The sequence below is a fragment of the Peromyscus californicus genome, unplaced genomic scaffold, assembly GCF_007827085.1.
Source record: "Peromyscus californicus insignis strain IS unplaced genomic scaffold, ASM782708v3 Scaffold_7__1_contigs__length_154581171, whole genome shotgun sequence".
Classification (NCBI taxonomy): Eukaryota; Metazoa; Chordata; class Mammalia; order Rodentia; family Cricetidae; genus Peromyscus; species Peromyscus californicus.
In genome coordinates this window covers 148,332,422-148,352,755 of record NW_026294595.1, presented here as the reverse complement: position 1 = coordinate 148,352,755, position 20,334 = coordinate 148,332,422, and the positions used below count along the sequence as shown (strand labels likewise).

The following is a 20,334-nucleotide window of genomic DNA, read 5'->3' as shown; positions in this document are numbered from 1 at the left end:
TTTTTGTGAAGTTCTGCAAAGTAAACTTCTGTGTCCTCATTCAGTGCCAAGCACGTAGCGGCTATCCTCCCCCAAATCCATTACCAGTTAAAGCACAGCTATTATTTTTACAGCAGTGCTCAGAAATGGCTTGCAATCTCTAATTTGCTAAATTGATGTGTATATTGACTAAATAAATATTCGGCACGAAGCCCGCGTCCCCTCCACACTTATTAATCCTCGGGAAATGGAAACACAAGACACGAAATGAGCTTCTGCTCCGAGCTGCAGACAGGAATACATTATGTTGTTTTCCTGAGTGTTCAGGGACTCGCATCGCTGCAGCAGAGATCAGCCAATCAGCAAGCTCCAAGTTTTCCATGACGCACTTGTACTTGTCTGCCTTGGACGTGCCTGGGTTGCTAAGGCTCTTCTGAAGTTTAGAACAAGAAACTTTTAGCTCTGTGGGGGAGAAAAATCAAGGGAAGCAGCTTTAGTGGGGTGTTTGGGGGTCTTATGGCTTTAATGTTTGCAAGAGAAATCAAAACTGCTGGCAGGACCCCCAAGAGACACCCTGGGAAAGGGCCCTGCCCTCAACAATGGGGATATTAGCATCCACGGCTCCAGGTTGCCAAGGCGGCTGCCTGGGGAAGGGGCCCCTGGTCTTGGTTGACAGCCCAGTTGCCATGGCGATGCTCACTTAACTCTTTCCTCACTGGAACTATGCTTTCCGTGTGCTGGTGTGTCCTGGGGGCTCTGGAAAAGTGGAAATTCAGGCAGGGTCACCTCTCACTGTGATCTCCAGAGTATCAGTCTAGGCTGGCTTGTGCCATGGGAACAAGGAGCCCAGCATTGGGAAAGAAGTACAGCCAGGGGGAAATGGGCCCAAGGACAGCACTCTCCTTTTGCCCGACTGGAGGGATGTGACTCCCCAGACACTGGCATTGCCTCTCACATCCCCTTGGCCCAGGCCAGAAGCTTCATCACTGGTTCACAGGCTTCAGCTGAGGCGGGCCTCTTCCTGGCCCTCAGCTGTGCCCTTGAGCAAGCAGCACATTTGTTGAATCTGTTTCTTGATGTATATGGTTGAGAGTCATGATGGGGTCACCATGGCAATGTTCCCAGCACCTGATCCACATAGGCTGGATGCTGCCAAAGTCAGGAGACAAACATCTGTGTTCAGATGGAGTCCAAGAAACAAGGACAGCCCGTGCAAAGGCCCTGGGGTGGAACATGGCTTCTGAAAAGTCACCAGAAGAGGGCTCTCATATGGGATGATGGCCTCAGATAACATCAGAGGGAGAGCCAGTGCACGTTTCCTTTGGCTGGGGTGGGGTGAGGGGATTGCACCCTATGGAGTGACAGACACAGGAGGTTCCTTGGGTTGCCTCAACCTCCACAGCCCCAGGGCCAACTGCAACCTCGTGAAGCTCCTTCTGGTCAATTTGGCAGACTAGGAGGCTTTGTGAGTTCTGTGGAGTATGGAGTTCTCCCTCAGGATACCACTTGGTCACAGGCCATTAAAACAGCCAGCAATTGCAGTTGGTAAAGACATGATCACAGGCCCGTTGGCTCCCACAGACCACAGGTACGAGTTGGAGGGGCTTGGACCCTAGCATCTGTCCAGAAGTTCCTCATAACCTGCATCCTGTCTTCTCATTTAGACTTACTGACTCAAGAGAACATTCTAGAAAGACTAACTCAAGCTCCCTTTAGTCTTTCCCCAAATAAGAGACATGGCCAGGTGGCCATGAGGGGAAGAGGAGTCACTCAGTGTATCCACATGGAGGGGGCTGAGTGGCATGGGGGGCATGGTAGAGCTTGCTTGCCCTGAGGAGCCCCATGAGAGCTCACTGTCTAAAGCAAGAAAGCCCAGCACTACTTGGCTTGAAGGTGTGAAACGCTTTCTGAGGATATGATGGATCTGGGAGGAGGCTTTTCACTGCTGTCCACACTCACCGTCACCCTACTCAGTCCTTTGTGGTTTATGTTTTGTGTCTACACAGATGTGTGTTGTATAGTCAACAGCATCTTCTCAGGGGGTCTGCCTTGGTCTGGGGTCTGCAGGTGGCTCCCCCACTCCTCTGCAGATGCCCAAGTTTCTAGGCAGAAGCAGAAGTTCTGGCGTCCAGAGTGCCTCACTCCAGGGAGGGGGGAGCCAAGGGCTTCTGAGGCCATCTCGCCACCTTCCTGCAGTGATCCATCTTGTCTCGGCGGCTGGGGAATTGCTTGGAGGCGAAGCTGCATCTTGAATATTCATCTGATTTATGGTCCCTGCCGACAGCTTTATGAGTCCACCCACCGCTCCCTCCAGCCGGCCATCAATCTTCCCTAAGATGGGGCCTCTGCCAGCAGCTCATGAATTAAAGAGGCCCCTCCGGCCCTCAGCCCGCCGCCGCCGGCCCTCAGCCCGCCGCCCTCCCCGCGGTGAGTCGTGTCCTGTCGGAGGAGGACCTGACCAGAAGTCTCAACACGTTGATGTCTTGCTGCAGTGGCGGCTCTGGAGACCTTGGATGACTCTTCCTGGTTGTTTGTTTCAAGTGAAAGCAAGTCTGGAGCCCCAAGGCCTACCTTGCTCAAACTCTGAGCCTCAGTTTCCCTATCTGACGGCGGCAGTGGGGGGGGGGATGCATAGCCCAGTTCCCTCTGTTTATTTAGGTAGAGTCTGAGGCAGGGGGACAGGGCTGTCTGCCAGAATGCAGTTAGCCTTGCTGTCAACTTGAGAGGAGGGGCTGGAGGGAGGACAGGAGGTACACAGCAAGTACCCCCAGAGTCTGTGGGAAGGTACTCTGAGAAAGCCTGGCCCTGGGGAGCCCTCTATGGGTTGGAGGTATTGTGGGTTTGGCCCAGGAAATGGCATGTGAACTGGGCTTTAGTTCCAGACTTGAGAAGCTACTCCAGAACATTTATGGAGTCCAACCTCTGGACAGGAACCCCAAAAGAAGCCTGTCAGTCAAATCCTGGGCTACCCCACCCTAGAGTCCCCAGTACCTAACATGGAGCTGGAATAGGATGGGCTAACCTGTGCCCAGTCACCAACACTGGCTAGGCCTGCTAGAGAAGGGACTGCAGCTGGGTAGAGGTGACAGGTCCCCCTAGCTGTCATCAGGACACTGGGATCCTGAGGCCTTCTAGGGAGCAGCCTGTCTTAAGTACCCTCAGTGCTGGGCTCCCATATGTTACAGGGCCCTGGGTGCTGCGCCAGGAATCAGAGAGAACAGACAGCCTCAAGCTTCACTCACTATTGCCCACATGTTCCTTTGGGTCACAAAAGGTCCAGAGCATTGGTCCCAGGTTCTACTTGTGAGGAGGGGTCAGAAGACATACTTAGAAGAGCCTCCAACTCCTCATGCCACCAGCCCTTCCACCATACCCAACCTCACCACTGTGAGCCTCAGTTTCCCCCAGTACAAAACAAGATCCACAAAGCCCTGTTCCAGCTGGGACACTGGTTTAGACTAGCTCTGAAGAAACACCTAGAGTTGCCGGGGTACTGGACCATCAGCCCCCTCCCTCCCCATCTCTTACTCTATGTGATCCTAGAGACAAGATCCAAGTGTCTCCAAGCCACAAGCTTGGTTTTGAGAGCAGAGGACCTTGGACGGAGGTGCAGGATGGTGAAATCCAGTGAGAATTTCCTGAAAAGGGGCAGAAGTAGGCCAAATGGCACAAGGGACAAAGTCCTAAGTTGTGGAAGCAGCAGGAGGCTCCTGACCTGGACTTTCACCGCTGCTGACCACGCTGGCACGCTGGTGTTTGTCCCACAGAAGGGAGGGGTGACAGTGTGCAGGCAGGGCTGGGTGCTGGGCACTGGAACAAGCCTGCGATAATGGCTTTCCATGTCACCTTTGAGTCCCTCTTATGAGCTGAAGCACAGACAGGTGGAGGGTCATGAGCCTCACTGTCTCCTTTCCTGGCCAGCGGAGTAACAGTCCAGCCCCTCCTGGATAGCTCTGAGAACTACTTTGCAGCCTCGTCTAATGGAAAAAGATAGAAATAACACCCAAGTTGAAGGGAGGAAGTGACTGGAAAGTCTACAACAAGCAGGGACCTCTAAGAAATCAGAGCGAGTCGTTAGCTTTATGGATGCTCAGGGGTGCCATGAAGTAGTTAAATGGAGGTAAAGGTGTGCTCTCACTCACTACCTGTCCATCTACCATCCATCTATTCATCCAGTCATCACACTAGGCAGCTAAATATCTACCCACCAATCCATCTACCCATCCATCCATCCGTCCATCCATCCACCCGTTCATCCACCCACCCATCCATCCATCCATCTGTCCATCAATCTATTCATTCACCAATCCTTCCACCCATTAGTCTACCTATCCATCCATCTATCTATCCATCTGTCTGTCCATCCACCCATTCATCTGTCTATCAACCCGTCTGTCCGTTTATCCACTGTCTAGTCATCCATCCACCCACCCATTCATTCATTCTCATGTCAGTCCTAATTGTACATGTGTGGATAGGGTGGTGGCAGATGCCTGGCCATGTAGACAGTCTGACAGATGAGTCAGTGAGTGAGAGAGTGAGAAGATGGCTGGCTTAGTGGACAGACAGATTGCGGTAGATGGATGTTCTGGTGGTCAATTAGATAGATCAACAGACAGACGGATGAAGAGGCAGGTAGACTGCTAGCTAGCTGGGACAACTATCCCCATGCTAAACTGTCTTGTTCCCAAGGGTAGTAGATCACAGAGGCTTTAGCCATTGCCTGATGCTGCAAACATTACCCAGGCCGCAGGGGTCTAAGTCACAGCTCTCACAGTCTGATCATTACTGACTCCCAGGCTTTCTGGCTGACGCCTCCTGGAACTCACCAGGGTAACAGTGTGACATTTCCCATTCCCTCTAGCAGTACCTGGCCTTTCACTGAACATGGAACCCAGCTGTTTGCTAGCTTGCCTCCCCTTGGAGGGACCCTCAGGCCCCTGAAATAAGGGGCCTGGTTTCCAGGATGAGGGGCCACCTAAAGACTCAGTCCCCTCTTGCAGCTGCCTGGCCCCAACCTTCCCACAGCTCCACCAATCTCCTTAATTACCCTTCAGTTAGGGTTTAATTTATCGCTCAGTGGCAAAGCAAGCACTAGAGAAAGAGTTTCCCTGGCAACCAAGTTTTTAAACACAAGATTCTCTGTGTTTTCAAAGCCGCTTCTCATCTAATTTCCTCCCTGGAAATTAACTTGGAACTTGTCGGCTGCTGGAAACTTCGACCTAACAGCAGGCCTACGAGTATGTGTGAAGCCATCAAGGCCCTCTCTCCCTGGCAGAGGCCCATGCTGGGAAATATCTGATTCCCTCCATCTCTGTTCCAGAATAGCCATTACCAACTGACCATGAGGACTTGGCTTGACCACCATGCCACCAGTAGCTGGCTTCTGACTTCCGGCTGCCCAGATTCCCTGGAGGTTAGAGCTGGGAACACGAGCCGTGAGGAAAGCCAGGTGTCTGAGCCTGAATGCACAGGCCCTGTTGGCTTTATCTCTCCAGCTTGAAAAGAGCAGCCAAGGAAGGGCTTCTCTGGGCATCCCACCACCACAAACCTAGCTCCCCAACAGACAGAATACAGCCTGGTTCAGTCATGTGGGTGGCTTTTCATAAGTTTCCCCAGTGCAAGGTTAAGGCACACTACATATCTCCTGTCCCAAGGCCTCCATCCATTCACTGTACCCACTGTAGCCATTGATGCAGCCTCTCCCCTCTACTTCTCCTCCTTCCATTCTCCACTGCACCCCAAACCCAGGGAACCCTGAGGCTGTGTTCCATGCACCAACCTCTTGGAATTCCTGCACTTTGCTCTTCAGATCCTTGTTTTCCAAATTCATGCCGTCCCACAGGCTCTACTCAAATGCCACTCCTTGTGGCTTCCTGGCTCTTTCTGGGCTCCCTGTTTGCCTGCTTGTTTTAGTGGTGACAGGTGCCATGTCCCCATGGCATAGGGAAATTGGAGTAGTTCAGTCCTGTCTTAGCGGAAGGTGGAAGGTGGATTGAGGATGGGTACAGGGTTGCAATTGGTCTCCTGGGGAAGGTAACAGTAGTGACTGCGTGGAGACTGAAGGCAAGAGAGGATGAAGATGATGTAGGACATCTAGAAGCATAGATGGTTGGAGGACATCAACACAGGTGACTGAGTAGAAAGGAAAGGGCTGGTTACTAAGCAGAAGGGAGGGAGGGAAGGAGGAAGGAAGGGAAAGAAGGAAGTTTGACTGTCTATGTAGGTAGGTTGATGGATGAGTAGGTGGATGCACGAAATAGTGGATATATGGGCAGGTGAGTAGATGAATGTGTGGGTGGGTAGCTATATGAATGGGTAGATGGAAGGATGGGCAGATGGATGAATGGGTAGGTGGGTAGGTCAATGAATGGATAGATGTGTGGGTGGATGAGTAGATGAATGTATAGTAGAGGTGGATGGATGGATGGATGGATGGATGGATGGATGGATGGATGGATGGATGGATGGATGGGTAAATGGGTAGATGAATAAAAGGATAGATGGATGGGTGGGTGGGTGAGTTGGTGGATATATGGATGGATGGGTGAGTGAATGGATAGACAAGTAGGTAAGTGGATGGAGGGGGGTTGGTGAGTGGATAAATTGATGAACAAATGGACAAGGCAAATCTCAGCAACACCTCTCAGCTACACAGGCTAAACTGCATGCTCAGGAGTGTGGTCCAGAGGTGACCATCATGACTGCAACAAAAGAGATAACCTGTGAATTTTATCCACAAGAAATAGTCACTCTTGAAGTGTTGGGATTTGAAGAAGTTTGTCAATGACCCCTAGAGAAGGACAGGGTCTTCCTGTGGGACCCATTCATTAAGAAAGCCAATCCCTATAAGCTCATCTAAGCACTTGGGCTGACTCTAAGTGCTAGGCAGTCAGAGGACATTCACTAACTATTCATTGGAAAGTGATGGATTGATCCTGGCCACCTGCCACGGCGGAGAACCGTGGCTGCCTGGGGATAGCACAGGCATCTCACTTTTCAGTGCACGTCCCCACCCCGACCCCCATCAGCACTGGAAGATGTTGGGCCTGCTATCATCCACACTGCTCTCCATGGTGGGCCATGACTGTCCCCAGTGCACTAGAAGGTCCAGGAGACATGCTTCTTGTGCTGGGAGCAGACTGGAAACAGCAAGGTCTACCCACATCTGGCCAGTTGGTACAGAAGGCATGAGGGATAACTTGGATTACAAGCAAGGTCCTGGGAGCCCATTCATCCACAAAGGCAAGAAAAACCAAGGGAAGAGGTTCCCCGACTCCACGGAGCTGTTAGGAGATGGATTGACACAGCATGTCTGTTCTACAGAGTTAGAAGGCCATTGGACTTTGACCCTTTCCAAGAAGGAAAATCCTCACCAGGAGGGAACCACAGACCTCAGCCAAGGCCAGAAGAAGGTTCAGCTCCCTTCCCATCTCCCTCAACTCCAGCCCCAGCTTGCAAAGCTCTCCTCAGGCTCAGAACAGCTGTGGGGATGCTAGCCGAGGTTACCAAGAGATTGGGTGCATGGTATACCTAAGTGAGGACTTGCCCACAGGCCCTGAGACAGGCCAGCCAGTCTCACACTGCAGTATTTGTGGCGGCGGGGGGGGGGGGGTGGTTAGGGCTGCAGGTTCTCATGTGTTGCACCCTAAAGATGAGCCGAACTTCCCAACCTAACTCTGAGGTTTATAAAACTCTCTCTCTCTACTTTTCCCATCTCACTCCCTCCCCAGCAGGCAGGATGGGCATCAAGAAGACAAACTCACTTCTGCTTTATCTATAAAGTGCTTAGCTAAGAGCTTGGCATACAATAAGTGCTCAATAAATAACCATTATTAAGGGAGGGTGCGACAGAGGAAATCGGACAGATCAGAATTTAATTCAGCCATGTAGATTTATTGCGCTTCTGCCCAAGGGAGGGAAAAAAAGACAATGACTATCTAGCCTTCCCATCTCTCCCCAAATCTGACTTTGGGGCATTGTCCTCTCACCCCTTTGGCCTGCAGCCTATTGAAAAAAAAAAAAACAATAAGAAGAGAAAGCCAATCTGGCATGCTTGACTGAGCCCTGTCTCTCTTGCCCACAGCTCCCTTGGACTTGATTTTAATTTCCCGGGGTCAGGAAGAAGCATGCTGATGATCCCAGTTAATTCAAAATGTAAATTTCATCTTCTATCAGCTAATGGCGCTGAGCTCCACTTTACATAACGGGGGAGCAACTGCCATATGAGTCATGGAGCCCCTGGCTCCCTCTTCTCCAGCCCTCTCCAATACTTCAGACAGACAGGCCTGGCCTCTGCCCACCGTGTGGCTAGACCTGAGTTCACCCTAAGGAGTAGAGTGTTCTATTAACAATGGGACACGGGGTAGGGGGTGCATGCCAGCTCCAGGGGATGGGCTTAGCCCAAGAAACTCGGACTGGACCAAACCAGTCTGGACTCAGTCCTGTACATCTCAGGCTCCCAGGTCCATTTACCTGGACCTAGAGCCTCAGCCTGAGCAGGGAACTTGTCAACAAGCAAGAGTGGGTTCAGAGTCCTACCTTTGCCCAGCCCTGTGAAGTTGTCCCTCTGGGGAACGGCATCTGACATGTTGGCCAAGGTCTTTCTATTATTAGTGTCTTTGGGTGACAAAACCCCAATGCTGTCCTCTCACTGGCCTCTGGGCCGTCAAACAGGTTTCTTCCTACCTCCCTAAGGGGTCCTCCCAAAGCCAGCCCAATGTCTTATTGTCAAACCTAAACAGTTCTTCAAGGCCCCTGAAAGGGCAGGTTGGAGGCTTCTGCCTGTCATCTGTAGCCTGGGACTTGAACCAGGCATTAGCCCAGGACAAAAGGTGAAGAGCTCCTGAGTGTGCCTACGACTCTGAACCTCCTCTCCTCCGCCCATTCTTTCCAATGCCAGCACCAGGGCTAACCCATGGCTTCCTCTGCTGGGAGGGCTGGTGAGGGTCCTGGTCTCCAACCTAGGGTCTCTTCCTTCTGCTGAGTAGAATAGTCTGGGGTCATGGACATGGTCAATGTTTGTCAGGTGCCTGGAACTTGAGGATCCTGGTGGTCTCAGCTCTGCCACCTGCTGGCCAAGGGACTTTTTGCTGGGCCCAAATTTATTTCTTTCTCTTTCTTTTCTTCCTTCCTTCCTTCCTTCCTTCCTTCCTTCCTTTCTTCCTTCCTTCCTGTCTGTCTTTCTCTCTTTCTTTCTTTCTTTCTTTCTTTCTTTCTTTCTTTCTTTCTTTCTTTCTTTCTTTCTTCCTTCCTTCCTTCCTTCCTTCCTTCCTTCCTTCCTTCTTTCCTTTCTTTTTCTTTCTTCCTCTCTTTTTCTTTTCCTTTTTCCTTTTGAGACCAAGTTTCTCCATGTAGTCCTGACTGTCCTGGAACTCACTCTGTAGCCCAGGCTGGCCTCAAATTCACAGAGATCAGCCTGCCTCTGCCTCCTGAGTGCTGGGATGTGTACCACCACACCCGGGTTATCCACTCATTAATGAGATGAATTCCCAGGAAGCTCACAAATCTGGATTAAATGACCTTGAACCTGGACTAAGCCTGTGGCTGTCCCCTCTCCTTTGAAACTTTGTCGTTTGTTCTAGAAAGAATCCCTGTGAGGCATGGCTACCTCTTAGCAGGTGACAAATGCCCACCTCTAGCCCTCTCTTCACAAGGCAGCTGGTTTCTGATATGAGTTAACTGAATGTTTGTTTATGTTGTATTTTTTCTTTTTTTTAAACAAACTTTATGAAGCCATAATTCAGATACCATAAAAGCCACCCATTAAAATGCACGATTTAATGGATTTTAATATATTCACAGGGCAGTACAAACTTCCCCAACAATCTGCCTTGGAACATTTCCCAAAGGAACTTTGTACCTTCTGAGCACTCCTAAGCCTCCTGCTCCTTGGACCCCTGGTCACCACCAACCCTCCTCTGTCTCTCAGACCAGCCAGCTCTGGTTCTCATAGAGATGGAGCCCCCCAGGGTGAGTCTTTGCTGACCGACTTTTCCAGTTATAAAAGAGAATGTGGTTGTTGGACTGGGACTGTAGCTCGGGTGGAGATGCTTGTCTAGCACACATGAAGCCCTCCCTGGTTCAATTCTCAGGACCACATACACTGGGTCTGATGATGTATGTCTGTGATCCCAGTACTGGGACAGGAAGATCAGGAGTTCAAGACCAACCTCCACTGCACAGAAAGTTTAAAGGCCAGCCTGGACTGCACAGAGTCTGTCTAAGGAGAGAAGGATGAAGAGGAGAAGGAGGCTCAGGAGGAGGAGAGAAAAGAAAGGGAAATTTGTAGATTTTGAAAGGAATGCTGGGTTTGGTGCACAGTTGTTAACACTTCTTCCTTTTCCATCTCCCAGTGGTTTAGGGTTGGGTTGTTTATTTGTTTATTTGTTTATTGTTTTGCATCATTGGGAGTTGAGCCCAAGACCTGATGCATGTTGAGCAAACACTCTATCATTGAGTCCTAGACCTTGGTTTTGGTTTTGATTTTAAGACACGGTCTCACTAAGTTGACTAGGCTGACCTTGAACTCACTCTAGAGCCCAGACAGACCTTGAACTTGTGATCTGCCTCAGCCTCCCAAGCAGCAGGATGACAGCCCTATAACCACCATCCCAGCTTCCATGGGTACTTCTCCATTTGAGAGAACTGACCTTCGGCTCAAGCCGCCATGCCCAGGGATGGCGGAAAATGCTGGAGATGTTTGGACATGGCAATAGGGCCTGCCTGAGACCCCTCGCCCGAGCTGCTCTGATTTGGGGTCTGTTCTGCTCCCTACCATTCCCATAGCCACTGTCTCCCCTCACTCCTTCCTTCGCCCTCCCCCATTGCTCCCCAGGCTTGCTGTGGGGAGAAGGGCATGAACAAAGAGCAGAATGAGTGACCAGTCCCCACTGTCAACAAGTTCTGAGGGACAGCTGCAGGCTCCTGCCTCTCCCCATGCTTTCATCTGGAAGTAGAGCCTACAAGTTTAATTATGCAATTAAAGTCATTTTCCTGAGCTGAACAAATATTTACAGCGTATTTTGCTGTAAATTGCTTCGCCTGGAGAGTAGGCCTGCCACTCAGGCTGGCAAACACTGGCTTATTTGCATATCCCATTACCAAGGGGGCTCACAGCCTAGCTGGGCCACAGGACCTGGGCTGCGTGGGCAGGGCTCCCAGGGAGAAGTGTCAGCCACGTAAATGTGTTCTTGGCCCTACTCCGAGGCTGCTATGGACTCAATGACGTCCGCTGCTCTGCTGTGGCAGCCCCCAAGTCCCCACTCTACGCATTTCAGAGACCTCTGAGCTTTTGTCCTGATGCTGAGAGGGGACCCAGATGGCTGAGAACATGACTCAGGGACACAGTTCTAAATAATCAATCCCTCATTGATCGTGCCCAGCTGCCCTCCTGTCATGGGTACAGGCCTGCTGAAGTGGGCTTAGCTTGAGTTCTGAGCCTCTCCTGGGGGCCCCTCACTCTACTGAGCTTCCTGTAAGAGCCAGGCACGAAAACTTCAGGCCAAACTTCAGGGTAGGCAAGAAGGCCACTGGTTCCAATTTACCCCAACCACCAGGTGCCTTACCTCGGGTCATCATTTGTCCCCTGCAAAGGGCACTTTATACCTCTCGAGGGGGTCAGACTTGGTGTTTTAGCAGTTGAGGGGGCCTCCTGCTCTGATCTAGATACTGGCTTGCAGCAAAGTTCTGGGGGCTTTTGTAGAATAGCAGGTTGTGGGGTCGGGGCAAGAGGAACCATGTACAAATCATCTACTGGTAGAAATGGTGGCCCTGGGACATGAGTTCAATGCCGAGGCCAGGTTTCTCAGCTGTGAGGGTAGCTCTGGGGACAGACACTGCCCAGGTAGAGCACCTCTTCTTCCATTCTAGTGGCTACCCAGTGGTCTATTCTGGAATAACTACAACCTTTTCTATTAATTCCTGTGACTAGGCTTTTCCAGGTCCGCCATGATGGATGGTAACTTGGCCTTCAGCACCTGGATACTCTGTCATAGGGTAGATGTGAAGTTTTTCTTAGGAAACAATTTTTACTTCTATTCCTTCCTTCCTCCCTCACTCCTTCTCTTTGTCTCTTCCCCCTTTCTTTCTTTTGTGATACCATGGACGTAGCCCAGGGCCTCCTGCTTGTTGGAGCTACGTACTGAGCTACACACAAACCTAGCTCAAGGATACACCTCGGAAAGGCAGAATTGCTGGACTCAGGCTCAGGCCCTTCTGCTCGAGTCCTGTGAAGGGTGGAGGGGACTCTGGGAGTTGGGACAGTGAGAGAAATTCTGTCATGGTCCTAAGTGTCTTCCTTCTCCTATGACGTCTATGAGGAGGGAGGATGGGGGATGGAGGCCACACAGAAGACCAAGAGCCACCCCTCAGCCACAGTTGTTCATCCAAGTTGATGAGAGAGAGGAAAGGCAAGGTCCCACTGTGATATGGCTCCCACCCAGCCACATGGAGGAGCTGGAGTAAAGCAGAAATCACTGTCCTCATAAGGTCCTTTTCTGTGTCACATCTGTTCTTGAATCAGCTCGTCAGATCTCTTCAAACATCCCCAAGAAAATACAAATCTACCCATTTTACAGTGGAGGAAGTTGAGGCTCCGAGTTCCACGCAATCACCTAAGGACACACTGAGAAAAGAGGTAGAGCCTTGATTTGTCAGCTTGCACCCACGCTCTTGCACAGACCCCAAGGCCTGCACTGAGCTGGGCCATGCCATTTCATCCTCATATCTTACAGGGCCAGTACTGCCTGGGGGACACAGGTGAGGTACAGGAGGACCCTGCTGGCACATGTTTGAGGCTGTCAGCTAGGAAGGAGGGGGCAGCCGGAGGTCAGCTCTTCCCCACAAGCAAACCTACCCGGAGCCGTTACTGCACCAGTTAAACGGAACCGAGCCCCGCCTCGTGTGGCCCAGGACTCCTGGCAGGCCCAGTACATAGATCAAGGGAGCCATCCAGGCCCATGAGAAGCCCAAGGCTCGGGTTCAAGAGTACAACCCTGCTTCACTGAAAGGAAAAAGGAAGACTACCGAGTCCCAGCCCTAGTGGTTGCTCCTGGCCTCAATTTTCCACCTGAAAATCAAGGTGATCTTGGCTTCATCCTCCCAAGGGAGCCTGGGAGTTGGGGGCCTGTGGAGGTGAGCTGGGAAGGGAGTGGCCCAAGGTGTCTAATGGGTGTGGGAAGGAACCAGCAGCCGGGTGTGGCAGAGGAGGCTGAAGCGGTCTGACTACTCCCCGAAAGGAAAACACGCTTGGAGGGAGCAAGTGCTTTTGCACTGTGGGGCGAACACCATATAACACACTGTATAAAGTTTATGGTTTGTTTAGACTCTTCTGGAACAACCAATAAACGAAAAGAGCAGAGAAGACCCAGGAAGAGCTCAGGCTGATCTTGGACCAACCCCAGCCATCTCCCTTCCCAGGCAGCCGATGGCACAGCCACTGTGTTGAGTACACAGGAGCGCAGTGCATGTTTTTCCTTCTGTTTTTCCCCCACTTTCTGGGCCCGTGGCAACTGAGAAAAGTGTTGCTCAAGAAAGGGCTTAAAGGCAAAGGCCTGTGCCTGCCCACAGTGCACTTATGGAGAAGGCTGAGCCTCTAAGCTCAAATTCTCATGAAGACTAACTTTAAACACTCTGGATCCAGCTGGGCAAACGCACAGGTCTGTCTGTAAAGCTGCTAAAGAGCGCCAACTAGTGGCACCAATGACTTAGCACATGGGAAATCAGGTGTTCGGCTTTCTTTCTTCCCTGATCCTGCTCCCAACCTCCTTCCGGTCCCCCATGCACACGCAGCCCCTGATAAGTTCCCACCTTTCAAAGGTGGTGCTGAAAATCCCCCAGGGTCTCCAAGGAGCAGGATTAAACCTCAAGGTATTTAATCAGATCACTCTCCCTTTGCTAGTTCAAATAAAAAGAAAAAACAAAGCCAATGAAATTTACTTTTTCTATAAAAGTTTATTTTGTAATTTTTTTCCCCAAGAAGTGGTCAGGATGCCTATTTCAATTATGTAAAGAAAGGTAAGGAAGGGTCGTGTATAAAAATAACTTAAACATACATACTAGCAACAAAGCAACACATCTCTAGTTACAACTGCAGATAAACTTGCCCAAGATTTTTCCAAAGGTATTAAATATTTGGTAGACAATGGGACAGACAGACAGACAGGCACACACACACACACACACACACACACACACACACAGCTCAAGTATGTCTTCTGTGCATTTTAGCTAACCGCTACAGCTAAAGTGAAAAACTGGATTCCTGAGTGACCTTGAAGTGGAACCAAAACCTGCATCATTGTCGGTGTGAACTTCAGAGAGCGTGCTGTGATTTCCCCACCCCATCTCATTGGTCCCTAGCCTGTTCTCTGTGGTACTCCACTACTAAAAGGTGCCTTTCTGATCTACTCAGCATTGTGTTAGCTATCTCAAAGCTGGCTTCTTCCTGGCTCCCAGCACATGCTGGTAAGGGGTGACACTTAAGACGCCCCAATTAGGATTACATCTGGCTGATTCTCTGTCTCAGGGCTTGGAGTTCCCTCTCAATTTCGTAGGGGAGGTCAGCATTGACTTGGTCTTCTAGATATTTGTAGATCTCCTCCACCTCCTTCTCCCAGAACTCCTTGGAGATTCCCAACAGCTCCTCCATGTTGACGTTCCCCAGGCCTTTTAGGTTCAGGGCGTTTTCCTTAGGGACGTAGCCAATGGGCGTGAGCTTGGCACTGTCTTCCCCTTCAATTCTGTTGAACATCCACTCCAGCACCCGAGAGTTCTCACCAAAGCCTGGCCAGAGGAACTTGCCATCTTTGTCCTTCCGGAACCAGTTGACGTGGAAGATCTTGGGTAACTTGGCTGCTGGGCGGTGGGCCATGCTCAGCCAGTGGGCCAGGTATTTGCCGAAGTTGTAGCCAAAGAAGGGCCGCATAGCAAAGGGGTCGTGCATGATGACCTTGCCTGTTGCACAGAGACCACCATTTACTTCTCACCCCACCATGCCAGATTCTCTCTCTCTCTCTCTCTCTCTCTCTCTCTCTCTCTCTCTCTCTCTCTCTCTCTCTCCATGGCAGACACCAAGAAGAGAGCTTGAACTGCCTTTCCCAGGGTTTGGGGCCCAGACTTTGACTCACCCTTGTGCTCTGCAGCAGCTGTGGCCTCTGATCTCATGGCTGCTCCTACAAACACCCCATGCTGCCAGCTGAGGGCTTCATAGACAAGGGGGACACCTTGAGCAGGGAGAAAAGGGTTATTAAAGACTTAGACATCCAAACGCTCTAGGACTGATGGTGTTATATTCATTGTTCAACCAAGCAGTATCCTTTTTCAGATGAGGAAATTTCACTTTGTAGTCCAGGATAGCCTGGGACGTATTCTGTAGCCCAGGTTAGGCCCAAACTCATGGCAATCCTCCTGCATCAGCCACCCAAATGCTAGGATTACAGGTGTGAGCCTCCCTGCCTGACAAGCACATTTTCTGTTGAGTTAGTCTTACATCTAGAGACAAAAAACAGGAAGCCACTAAGCCAGGTCACACCAGAGAGGTCTCTCAGTGAAGCAGAACACTGGCCTACACTATCTCAGATGACAGATCCAGAAAGGCCACTGGGGAGCAGAAGGCTAGCCCTACATTTAAACTTGCTCAATTAATCTGAATATAGTGTGGGTGGGGGGAGATCTTTGGAACTAGTTCTGAAAAAGATTCCCTGGATTTCTTTGTAGCTCCATACCCCAGGTTCCCAGCCTGAACAGAAGATGCCTCACCTGCAGGTCTACGGCCACCAAAAATGATGCCCTCAATGGGCACACCTTCTGGAGACTCCCAGGCAGGGTCGATGATGGGGCACTGGCTGGCTGGGGTGCAGAATCTCGAGTTGGGATGGGCACAGGGCTCCTCTAAAAGAGAGAGAAGTCCCTCAGCATGTGCTCAGACAGGAGGTGCCCACAGCCCAGAGCAGGTGGCCTCCGGAGGGGACTCACCATCCTGTGGTCTCCACTCTTTATTCTTCCAGGAGGTGATGGTGACACCTGGGGCCAGCGGTTCATCGATACCTTCCCAATAAACACCCCCATCGCTGGTCTCGGCCACGTTGGTGAAGATGGTATTCCTCTGGATGGTCTTGATGGCATTGGGGTTTGTCTTCACTGAGGTTCCAGGAGCAACTCCAAAGAAACCATTTTCTGGGTTGATAGCCCTTAAGTTGCCTGGGAAGTTGCAAACCCGAGAAGGAGGTGTGAATTGGAGCCAAGCATAGCAGAGTTCTTAATGCCTTACCAGGACATCTCATATGCTAAGCCTCACATCTTTCTCCTCCCTTCCTTAAACTACATAGCCATCCACTTTGATCTACACACTCTGGTCAACTCAGACTCCTGCAGCGTCCCCTTCCTCCCTGCTCCTGCACACAGCCGCTTTTTTATTTTATTATTTATTTTGCGTGTGCATGGGGGTGGTTGTGAGTGCTCCAGGGCACATGTATGAAGGTCAGAGGACAACTTGCAGGAGTCAGTTCTCTCCTTCCACCATGTGGGTCCTGGAAATCAAACTCAGGTCTTCAGGCTTGGCGGCAAGCGCCTTTATCCCTAGAGTCATACCACCAGCTCCGCAATACCCTCCAAACAGATACATGTGCATAAGCAAGCAGCTTCAAACGACCCTCTCTATCCAGATGGTCCTCACAAAGTGCCTGCAGGATAACACTGCTGAGGCCTTGCTGACTTTAAACTCAAACACTCAATGCCCAGTGCCAGCCACCTAGGAGAAGGTGGTATATTTGAAGCCAGACACTCCCCAAGGGTCGTAACTGTCATCAGGCAGACCTGAAGACTCACCTTGGCCATCAAACTTCATCCAGGCAATGTCGTCACCCACACACTCGACTTTCCACCCGGGGAGGGTGGGGTTCATCATGGCCAAGTTGGTCTTCCCACAGGCACTAGGGAAGGCTGCTGCCAGATATTTCTTCTTGCCTTCAGGGTTGGTTATGCCCAGGATCTGCAGGGATAGGGATCCACATTATAATCTCTAATCCTTGACATGCAGGTATGAAATTGTCACAGGAAAACCCATCACTCTGTATCATTCATATAGTAAAAGAGAGAGACAAGGGATGCATATTTTCAACAAAAACATGGGCCTGTCTTTCAAACTAGGAGAGGGGACCAGAGAATTGAAAGGAAGAGGGATGGGAAGAGAAGAGAGAAGAGGGGGGAGACTGAAATAACATTGGTACTGTTTAAGAAATGGAGACCCCTTGTCCCTCCTGGCCCAGAGGTCTGGGAATGCCCCTAGAGTCTCCCCAAACATAGATCCTCAGATCCTTCCCTCAGGTATCAGGATAAACTGGTGAGTTGCAGCAGACTAAACCCCCCGAGATCACTGTTGTTCCAGTGCGTCTGAGCCGCTTCCAAAGAGATGAGCACTGCGGTGTTCAGAGTCAACTTGGTATTCCCTGACTCTGCCCTCAAGTCCTTAGGGGCTGGCGAATCTCCGCATGGCTCTCCTCTGCCACTCCAGGTCCTCCAAATTTCTACCCAGGATCTCCTGACCACTTACCAGCATGTGCTCTGCCAACCATCCTTCCTCCTTGGCCAGCCGGCTGGCAATCCGCAGCGCAAAGCATTTCTTCCCCAGCAGAGAGTTCCCACCATAGCCACTTCCAAAGGAGATGATCTCTCTTCGGTCCGGAAGGTGTGCGATCAGTGTCAGCTCAGGGTTACAGGCCCAGTTGTTGACCAAAGGCTCTGAAAAAAAGCACCACATGAGTGTGTGATGTGTCTCCACACTGGCCTTGAAGCTCCAGAATGGCCTGGAACTTCTGATCCTCCTGACCCCACCTCCCAAATGCTGGGGTGTTCAGCCTGTCTCTCCATGTTCAGTTTATTTGGGGTCTAGGATCGAACTTAGGCTTCATGCATGCTAGGCAAGCTCTTTACCCACTGAATCCCAACCCCAACCCTCCATTTACTTTTGATTTGGAATGAACTTACTTTTCAAGGGGAGAGGGCACCCCACGGAGTGGAGGCACTTGACAAACTCCCCGTTGCCCAGGGCCTCCAACACAGATGTCCCCATCCTTGTCATGACCCGCATACTGGCCACCACGTAGGGTGAGTCTGTCAGCTCAATGCCAGTTTTGGCCAGAGGTGAGCCCAGTGGCCCCATGCTGAACGGGATGACGTACATGGTGCGACCTGCAGAGGTGGGTGGGTGGGGGAGAAGGTACAGAGGCTCACAAAGTGTCTGCACATCAGCTTCCTAGCGGTCCCCACGACCGTGTCTCCCACATCATATCCTGTTGGTCACCAGACTCTGGTTTGCTGAAATCCAAGTTTTCATAACCCTTCCATCTGGTTGCACTAAAGTCGCTTTAAATCCACGTGAATGGAAGGCATTTTATTTATTTATTTATTAGTTTCTATTTTATCTATTTGAGATTACTTACTGAACCCAAGGCCTTAGTAGTCTAGGCAAGCACTCTAGCACCGAGTCATACCAGCCCCTTTTCAGTTTTTATTTTGAGACAAAGTGTAATTTGCCCAGGCTGTCCTTAAACTTTGAATGCTCCTGCCTCAGCTTCTAAGTGTCTGTGATAACAGGCCAGGGCCACCAAGATTCGTAGAGAACGCTTTAATACTTCTGTATCGCTGTCCATCAAACAGAACTGGGCAGGCCATTTTCACATATGGTCACCCTATGCAGCTCAGGCTACCATTAGGAGCATGAGCTGTGTACACAGACCACTATCAGGCTGGGGGTTTCGGTTCCACTCACCTTTCATGCACCCTGGGAACCTGGCGTTGAATGCTTTCTCAAAGTCCTCTTCTGACATCCAGCGGCCCAGCTGGCTTTCACCAGTTTTGGGGATGGGCACAGTGTCTCTCTGCTCTTGGGTGATGATGACCGTCTTGCTTTCAATCCTGGCCACATCCCTGGGGTCAGTCAGAGCCAGCCAACTAAAAAAGTCACAGGAATTCCTTCAGCAAAGCATTCTTAGGGATGTACACGTCTCACCCATGCCACTTTTCCAAGTCTAGCAGGACGAAAGGACATTGGCCATGTTCCTTAAATATGGAAGTCAAGCCAACAGGGACTTGACTACGTGGACATTTGCTAGACCATGAGCTGGCCCTGGGGAAAGGGACTGCCTTCCATGGTCATCTAGAATCTAGTGGCTGGCTATGCTAACCTCACAGGGTGTCTGGATTCTGATCATTCTATTAAGTTTCTCGGGTGTTTGCTACAGACTCCAAGAAGGTGGAACTGGGGAGCCCATGAGCCAGAGAGCGTGGCCTGAGAGGACTCACCAGTTGTCATATTTCTTCAGCTTGCGGATGACACCTTCCTCCTGCATGTGGTCCAGCAACCGTCCATACTCCTCCTCAGAGCCGTCACAGATGTGGATATGCTCGGGCTGGCACAGCTGGACATTGCCTTCCACAAACTCCCTCACTGCCTGGGGCAGGCTGTCGAGGCTGCCTTGGATGACCTTGGCAGAGAAGTCCAGCCCATTATGCAGTTGAGGAGGCATATTTGCAACTAACTGTGTGAGAGAGGCAGGGATTCTGGTGTCACCTAAAACAGAAAAAGAGGCTCCTGAACACCGACTTGCACGGCTCCCTCCAGTTCCTCTGTAGACTTTGCATGGGTTGCTCGTGGCCGGGGAGCTGTGGTTGTCAGGGTAAAGAGAGTGAGTCGTCCCATTGCCGATCATTTCAGAAAGGTGAACGAAATGACTCTACTTACCTTTCCTTCTTTGGGAAGGTCTGGATCAGAGCCGGGAGGATGCCTTGCCGGATTTTCCCTATTGACGGAGGGCGTGTCCCAGAGGGAAGGCCAACTGTGCCTGGGAGCCAGCCTTCCCCGCTTTAAATACTATACAGAAAGGCCAGCCCTGCCCCTCGGCTGTACCCGGAGGCTCGCCTCTGACGTAAGGGGCAGGCCTTTGGATCCTAGCCATGGTCAGCAAGGTTCGGAACTGACTTAACACAATAATCCCCAGGAAGATAATGATTGAACTTGCGGTTGTTAATGAGTGTTGGGAGGCCTCAGGCCCCTCCGTCCACCATAGTGAATCCTTACACAACATTTGATTGACTAAACTTTGACCCTGCCTGTCGCTGATGCAAACTCCAGGCCCTCTTCTTGATTGGCAGGTAGAGGTCAAGGACAGGGCTAGCCGGGGCCCCTCTTGGACTTCATGTGTTGTTGGCAGCACATTTTGTGTGCCAGTGGCTGCTGGTTGTCAAAACACTGCAGCTATGAGGTGTCACTCCCAGGTCAAAGGTCATGAGAAGAAAACTCTAGCTCCAGACACTGGCCTTCTAGACAAATGTCCCGTAACAGCTGAGTTAGCCGGG

At 51.0% G+C, this 20,334-nt stretch overlaps 1 protein-coding gene across 1 annotated transcript; it reads right to left on the bottom strand.

Annotated features, from left to right (window-relative positions):
* Positions 1-14,030: 14,030 nt before the first annotated feature.
* Pck1 (phosphoenolpyruvate carboxykinase 1) lies at positions 14,031-19,957 on the bottom strand. The gene is made up of 9 exons (XM_052725116.1): positions 19,282-19,957; positions 18,749-18,930; positions 17,965-18,168; positions 17,531-17,718; positions 16,807-16,969; positions 15,955-16,179; positions 15,739-15,870; positions 15,108-15,203; positions 14,031-14,934 (listed from the first exon to the last, which is right to left on the bottom strand). Exons 1-9 carry the CDS (start codon positions 19,686-19,688, stop codon positions 14,480-14,482), a joined length of 2,052 nt encoding a protein of 683 aa, XP_052581076.1. The 5' UTR covers positions 19,689-19,957; the 3' UTR covers positions 14,031-14,479.
* Positions 19,958-20,334: the final 377 nt, after the last annotated feature.